This window comes from Alnus glutinosa, chromosome 4 (assembly GCF_958979055.1).
Source record: "Alnus glutinosa chromosome 4, dhAlnGlut1.1, whole genome shotgun sequence".
NCBI classification, from domain to species: domain Eukaryota; kingdom Viridiplantae; phylum Streptophyta; class Magnoliopsida; order Fagales; family Betulaceae; genus Alnus; species Alnus glutinosa.
The window spans coordinates 8,152,099-8,160,537 of record NC_084889.1 but is presented as its reverse complement, the minus strand read 5'-3'; the positions used below and the strand labels follow the sequence as shown (position 1 = coordinate 8,160,537).

The following is an 8,439-nucleotide window of genomic DNA, read 5'->3' as shown; positions in this document are numbered from 1 at the left end:
GAGGAAATGCAATAGCCATATGTAACATAGACCTCCAGCAAGCTTAACCAAGCCTCCTAACGGTTAGCGGGGTGGAGACAACCAAGCGATGCTACAGCGTTGTATGTCATGCCAACTTGCACTTTCTTCACAGCTATAATATGTAGTGGATTTAATGAATATAGCTTCCTACACCACACATAAATGAGGGGTGAAACCTAATTTTGATAGAGTAATGCTACTTTTTACACCTATTTTGTACCGGTTGACATGACGTTTTAAGTGGCTTTCCATAATGGCCACTAGAAAAAAAAAAAAAAAAAAAAAAAAAAAAAAAAAAAGCAACTTAAAACATGCAACGTCAATCAATATGAAATGAGAATGATAAATAAGTGTGAAGAGTAATATTATTCATTTCAAAACCAAGTGAACCATGCCTTCTGGACCCCTCGTTCCATCCTTGCCTATCACGGCGTAAAATATGCACAAACAAGCATTTCATGATACATGGGTATAGGTCCAAAGGTTCAATACACAACTGAATAATGTTATAGACCATAGGAAAAGAGGTTGAATGCTTTTTGACAATTTACTCAAAGAATATATACGAATGCTTATGGCTGGACTTTCAAATGCTACCGGCCTTCCATAATTGAAATCGTTGCACTATTCAGAGAACATATTTCTAGCATGTTGTTAATTGGGTGTGCCTTCGCCATACTTCTCACTTTCAAGAAAGCAGGTTCCTTGGGATAAGGTATAATTATACTTTCACTGTTAAGCATGGCGACAACATCAGACATGGTAGGTCTATCCGCTGCACTTTCTTGAATACAAAGGAGAGCTATGTTAACATATCTCAATACCATTTGCATAGAGGATATATCATCAAGCAGTGGATCCACCAAGTCCGATCCCTTATCACTTGTCCATAATTCCCATGCCTTTAAAATAAAAATAAAAAAGGTGGAAAATCAGAGGATGTTAGAATGATGGTTAGGGATTAAATACATAATTTTCTATTAACTTAAGCTTTTTGGACAATAGTATGTTCTACGCTCTCCTTAGCATTCTAAAATTTCAAGTACAGATGACTAATTTTGTTTTAATAATGATGAATGGACATTTGTTCAACAACTCGCAGCTATGAATCAAAGTAAATAAGTATTTTTAATTTTACAACAAAAGACGCAAATAAGATACTCACATATCCAATAAGATGGAGAGAGTCAGTTTGATAAAAACCAGTATTCTTTCGGCCACTCACAATCTCTAACAATAAGACACCAAAGCTAAACACATCGGATTTGATTGAAAAGAGGCCTTCCAAAGCATATTCAGGGGACATATAGCCACTGTGCAACATCATCAAGTTCAAAATATTAGTAATTGCAAGTTTCATGTTGATTTTTATAATTCAAAAATTCCCATTATATCACTTACTAAGTGCCAACAATCCTATCTGTATTTGCTTGTGACTCATTTCCTCCAAATATTCTTGCCATTCCGAAATCTGATATTTTTGGATTCATATTGATGTCCAACAAGATATTGCTAGGCTTCAAGTCCCTATGAATAATCCTTAACCTAGAATATTGATGAAGATAAAGAAGTCCTTGAGCAATTCCTCCAATAATTCCAACGCGAGTCCTCCAATCTAATATCCTGCGTTTGTCTTGATCTGCTTTACATATATGAGTAAAGTGACAATTAGTAAGCCATGCACATGCAAAGGACCATAAAAATGAAACACACATATATATTGAAATGTGAGATATTACGAACCAAAAAGAAATAAATCCAAGCTTTTATTGGGCATATACTCATAAACTAGTATCTTTTCATCTCTTTCAATGCAGCAGCCCAAAAGTCTAACAAGATTCTTGTGTTGGAGCTTAGCTGTGATTATTGCTTCATTTTTCAGCTCCTCCCAACCTTGCCCAGATGTTTTTGAGAGCCTTTTTACAGCGACTTCGTCCCCAGCTATTTCATCCCCTATAGGTAATATTCCCTGAAATAATTCTGTCTTGTGAAAAATACAAAAAATAATAAAATATAAGCTACATTCGTTAGAAATCGATCGCCAATGATAAAAGGGTTAAAGACATATTTGGTACTTATTGTTTAAAAACTTTATTTTTTGGTACCTCAGTTTCATTTCGCATAACAGATAGTACTTTGGTTTTGGGAAAAAACTAACTTGGTATCTCCATTTATTTTTCCGTCCAAATTTTAATGAACTGCTACATGTCAACCAATGAGGGTTAATACGTGGCACAATATTAAAAAATAAAAATAAAAATCTTTAAAAAATAATTAAAAATAATAAAACATAAAAAAAATATATATATATTAAAAAGAAAAAAAAAAAGAAAAAAAGAAAAAGAAAAATATTAGATGGATGGCTGAGTCACCCCATTGGCTACCCATGGCCAAAGGAAAAAATAAATAAATAAATAATTGAAGAAGGAGGTCTTGGCCCTTGGAGATGGCCGAACCACTCCTGTAGCCCATGAGAATGGTTTGGCCATCCCAAGGGCTAAAAATAAAAAAAATAAAAAATAAAGATAAAAATATTGAAGAAGGGGTTTTGGCCTGGGGGTCGCTGAACCACCCCCATGACCCTTAGGATTGGTTCGGCCACCCCCAAGGGCCAAAACACCCTTCTTCATTTTTTTTTTTATTCTTTGGCTATGGGTCGCCGAACCACCCCCATGGGGGTTGTTGCCACCCTCATGGTGGCTAAGGAGGTTGCTCAGCCACCCCTCTTATTTTTCTTTCTTTTTTTTTTTCAATTTTTTGTTTTTTGTTTTTAATATATTTGTTTTTTTAAGTTTTATTATTTTTAATTTTTTAATTAATTTTTAAAGAATTTTATTTTATATTTTTAAATTTTTTTTTTATATTGTGTCACACGTCAACATCTAAATGTTGACACGTGGCAAGACGTTAAAATTTGGCCAAAAAAATAGACGGAGGTACAAGTCAGTCGTTTCCTAAAACCCAGGTACCATCTGTAAAGCGAAATGAAACTAGGGTACCAAAAAATAAAGTTTTTAAACCACAGGTACTATATATGTCTTTAACCTATGATAAAAATAAAGAATGTTTGAGATTGCGTTAAAAAGCTTAAAAAAATGCTTTTACTACTTAAAAAGTTGTTCTAAACAAAAATAGGTCCGTTTGGTTAAAAAAAAAAAAAAAAAAAAAAAAAAAAAAAAAAAAAAAAAGAACATTTTTGCTCTAAAAAAAGCCCAAAACTGCTTTTTGAAGAAACTTAAAAATAAGCTTTTTTTCTATAACAAAAGTTCTATTTCCCAACCCCTAAAGCCTTTTAACTTTAAAATAAACAACCCATCTTGAGAAACAAGAATCGGATGCAAAACATTTTGTTGTTGTGGAATCTTTGGTCCTTGAGCAAAGACTAGAGACCGACATTCCCGATTTGGGCATAGAAAAATCAATGCATGTGAACCTTAGGAGTCTTTTAAGTGAGACTATAATATAACATGTCGAAATATCACTCCACCAAAAGTTTAAGCTTATGAGTTTGGGCACAACTATGCTATTTAGCCATTCAAACTTGTGATACATATCTTTCCAAAGTGGGCCTTTTTTACACTCACACTGTATATTCAACTTCAACTACAAACACATATTAAGTATCCAGTTACATATAATAGTAATTGTTGGAACAAGTAGCTCATATTCTCTTGGATATAGAGAGTAATACGAGGTATCACTATAGTGGCCAATTGGCGGAGCATTGCAATGGTACGGGGTATTTTGGGATTTTTCATATCTGTCAATACATGAGGGTTTTGTTATAAATATGTTATATATGCTATAACCCTAAATTATTTATTGAGTATAGCTGCACTCCTGTGGACGTAGGCACATTGCTGAACCACGAAAAAATTTATATCTTGATTTTCTCTTTCTCTCTTTTCGATTCCATATTATTCATCATAGTTCTGTACGGTAACAGCCTACACTAATACACACCAAACATTTTATCTTCCAAATCTCATACATAATAAAAGTTTGTCTGAATTGTTATGCAATGCTTCACAGCATACACAGCAACAAAAGTGGCATGTGCCTCTTTGTGCTTGTTAACATGGCAAGGTTTAACTGGCGAAGTGTCAAATTTTTAATTACATTTTATATTCAAAGCATTGCGTTTAAGAACATTAAACCATACCTTGTAAACAGGTCCAAAACCACCCTCTCCAAGCTTATTTGCAGCTGAGAAATTATCAGTTGCAACAGAAACACTTACAAAACTAAATAATGGCATTTGAACTTCTCTTTTTCTACTATCTCCATGCCCTGAATGGTGAACAACACATGTTTAAGGATATAAATTTAGATTGCTAAAATAACGTTGTGAAGTATTCTTACTCACCCTTCCTTCTGAGCTTTCTCCTCACATAATAAACACAAAGGGCCAACGTAACAACCCCTGCAATAGATGCAGTTGGAATGAAAATTTTCCTTGATTGGTTATTTCCTGTATCCTTCAAATTCTTAAATCCTGGATCTGCTACAGTTCCATTCGTTGAGTTTGTGTCTGCAAAAGGAAATTAGAAAAATAAATAATATAGGCGTTGTTTTCGTAAAAGATGAGAGACCAATGAGGAATTAAGCCAATAAGCTTTTGTTATTCGATGATTAATGATAGAGCTATACATGGGTAACAAAAGCTCTATCATTAATTAATCATCAAATAACAAAAGCTTCTTTGCTTAATTTCTCATTGGTCTCTCATCTTTACATGGTATCAGAGCGTGCGAATCGCATGGGCAGCTGGCTTTGCTGGAGAAGGAAAGGTGCATGCAGCCCGTAGTGGCTTGGTATGTAATGGAATGAATGGCCCGCTGATCTGTATGTGATACTCTTAACAGTTCTTTGCATTACCAATTGATTTACAAATTGGCAATGCCTAGAGGAAGAAGACACAAGAACAGCAAAAATAGTCACCAACAACCAACATGTTCTTCTATTTTTCTAACCTTGGTTACTTAATAAAAATAAAAATAAAAATAAAAAATCTAACCTTCGGTAAAGTTCGGAGCAAGTTTCAGATATAACTCTGTTTCATATAACTTATCTGCTGAGAACTGTTTCAGATTTTCAAGAGGGCCATCCCATACAAGGCAGCTATGCTCTTGGTCATAAGCATAACCAGTACAAGAGCAGTTATTCAAGCAAGCTGATTCGCACTCTGAAGCCTTGCCAACGTCCAACCGCAGTGGAATCCTGCGCAAATAAACTTGTGGAATTGGAAGAAACCAACCTTTCTGAACATCAATATTATCGCTGCAAATCGAATCAGTTTTTCTCTTACATCCAGCGAACGTGGATCGTCTTTTGAATCCTGGCAAACAGTAACATCTAGAATCTGCATCGGCAGTGTCATCGCATATGCTGGAAACGCCGCAGACAGGATAAGCCCCACAAGCCGTTAACTTCAGCGAGGACCAAGCATGCATATGGTCACCTTCCATCCATGTCTGCAGCAGAAGGTTCCCGTTGAAATCCAACACTATTCTTCTAGTTTCACTGGTGTTCTTACCACGCCAGGTAACGTACTCCATCTCAATCTCGAGTATACGAGCAAGAACACCACTGGTGAGTGAACCAGTCCAGTATGGTTCCGACCCCTCCATTAAGATAATTTGAGTTTTCCGAGAACCCAGATGCAGAGAGAAAGGACCAGGAGCAGGGTCTGTTAGACTTTTCCATGATCTTAAGACAGGATGGTCATTAGCATCATTAAGCTTCATTCCGGGCAAAAGAATATCAGTAGGATAGTCAAAGCTTTGCCACAAAACGTGTGAGGCCCTGTTTTTCAGTATAAGATTACCTGTATCTAATAGCCTGGCGTAGGTATCGTTGCCACCTGAAGTGTTGGTCAGAAAGAGCAAGAATCTGCCATCGGATATTACAAGATTCCCATCCGGGTCGAAGGTAAGAACAGCAGAGGGATTTGGGAATGGGTTCTCCCTGTTTGCAATCACAGCTACATTTTCAGTTGTATTCGAGTAGAATATGGCCACGTAATACTTTGTCGAGTTTTCTGTTGAAAAGAAACCGAGTTTGTACTTTCCGTTGGCGGATCGAATGTACTCCGAGGCGTTTAGTGATTGGCCTGGTCGGATAGTATCACTATCAGTGATGGTAGAATTGGTGAAGAGCAAAGCAAGGCAGAACAAAAGCAGAAGGGAAGCAATAAGGGGGGAAATTATAGGGCTCATATTTGTATCAGGAAGCACAGACTGCTCTTTGCACATGCACGTACACCAGTATATATGGTGTTCTTGGATATCCTGTTTTGGGTTTAGAGACTGCAAGTTCTCATGAGCTTTCCCTATGAAAAATGCGGACAAACTGCTCCAACTCAGATTATAAAAATAACATATATACCTTTGGCTTTGTATTTTGAAAAACCTGACATATAATATTCATTTGTCTTTGAAAAACATGATATATAATATTCATTTGTCATTGAAAAACATGATATATTAACATGTGTTCTAAGTTTGTCTTTGTAATTAAAAAGATCGAATATGTGTTCTCACATGTACAGTAACATTTGACATTTATATAGACCAAACTAAGGAAATTCTTCCAATTCTAATGAAATCTTTGTTCCAAAACCATTGACCGTGATTTTTAATTTTTTTACTTTCACTTTAATTAATTTCGATTTCCAACGACCTAAAAACCGTGTTGTTTCCTCCCTGGAGCCAGATCAAGTACAGCTGACATGTCTTGAATCTATATATCCAAATTGTATTTTGCTTGATAAAATAAACCAAGTACATTGTATTGGCTTTATATTCAAGAGATGAATCCTTTCATTTTTTCTTATTGTACATTGTATTTTTTTTACTATCCTTTTCTTCATATGTTTTTTTTTTAAAAAAAATAATCAAATAAAATAAAATCATATAGACATTTTTCTTACAATCATATTTTACAATGGTCATTTCGTTAAAACGATTATTTTTCTAACGAAATAATTTTTTAAAGGTCATTTTTCTAACTGTAATTAAATTCACTACTATTTTGTACCCTACTATAAAAAGAATTGTAATCCTTTAACTATTTATACTATAGTGACCAAGTTCGATTAAAACTACTATCATCAATGAAATTGGAAAAAGTTGTAAATGCCAATATGAGTTTTTTTTTCTTTTTGGTGAAGAAGTAAAAAATAACTAGTAATTAATTATAATCACAAGCAACAGTGAAAAGAGAGAGAGAGAGAGAGAGAGAGAGGGAGAGATGCCCCAAAGAAATATTTTTTTTAAAAAAAAAAAAAGATGCATTTGTGAATAGTGTGATTCCATTTGTAGAGTTATACTATTCATAAAGCCAGGACAAATCTATTTTGCATTTTTAGTAGATAACGGGAGGAAATATTTTTTTATGACTTTGTTAACTATTCTAGCTAAAAGTGAGAGATGCATAATCGATTCCATTGGAAATGCTCTAAGCAGGACGACAACGCCAGGCATGATCAGTCTAACTTCTGCACTTTCTCAAAACACAAAAGCTAGAAAGCTATGTTAACACATATCTCGATAACATCTGCATAAATAATGGGCTTGTTTGGCAAATGCATGTACTTCAGAGTAGTGGATTATTAATTTTAGGATTAGTAAAAAGTGATGATGTGATATAAAGTAAAAAGAATTTGTATAGAAAAATGAAAAAGTTTTGTATTGTAGTGAATTTTTTAATTTAAAGAGTAAAAAAAAATATTATTAATATGATATAAAAAATGAAAAAAAAAAAAAAAAAAAAAAAAAGTAAGAATATTTTGATGTTGATTGTTATTAAAAATTAAATAAAAAAATAAAAAAAGTAAATAGTAACCGGCCTCTATTTTGTTCTGCTATGAAACTTGCCAAACAACACTGATATATCATCAAGCAGTGGATCCAATTATGTCAACACAATTGTATATATGGTCATGTTCTTGGATATCCTCCTTTGGGTTTACTGTTTAGGTTTCTACCAGGCTGTAATTTCTCATTAGCTTTCCTATCAGATTTTTTAAAATATGAGGGGATCCAAATTCATAAGAAAATGCGGACCGTACTGTAGCCTTTTCCGCCGTCTAAGGAACCGTGTTGTTTTGAAGTCAGTAGAGTAAAGTCAAGCCACCGCGCCACATTTCTTCACACATTTTTGTACCGTAAATAGCAAGCAAAGGGACATTCCTCCTCTGCCCTGGCGGCAGGCGCACTACGTACTTTTTTAATATTTTTGTACCGTAATAGATGATCACGCCGCAACCTTTCGTGAGCCTTTCTACGCCGCTTTCAACAAAGCCTCGTTTTCGAGAACGTGAAACACGACGGAGAGAATTTAGAGAATTTTTTTTTAGAAAAAGAAAAATCTTTTTTGTGTGGAACCGAGATTTAAACATACAGAGACTTTAAGTTT

General features: G+C 34.6%; 1 protein-coding gene across 1 annotated transcript; it reads right to left on the bottom strand.

Moving 5' to 3' along the window:
- Positions 1-361: 361 nt before the first annotated feature.
- On the bottom strand, positions 362-6,275 carry LOC133866091 (G-type lectin S-receptor-like serine/threonine-protein kinase B120). The gene is made up of 7 exons (XM_062302650.1): positions 5,039-6,275; positions 4,388-4,552; positions 4,184-4,311; positions 1,765-2,005; positions 1,423-1,660; positions 1,187-1,334; positions 362-923 (listed from the first exon to the last, which is right to left on the bottom strand). Exons 1-7 carry the CDS (start codon positions 6,273-6,275, stop codon positions 615-617), a joined length of 2,466 nt encoding a protein of 821 aa, XP_062158634.1. The 3' UTR covers positions 362-614.
- Between the last annotated feature and the right edge of the window lie 2,164 nt (positions 6,276-8,439).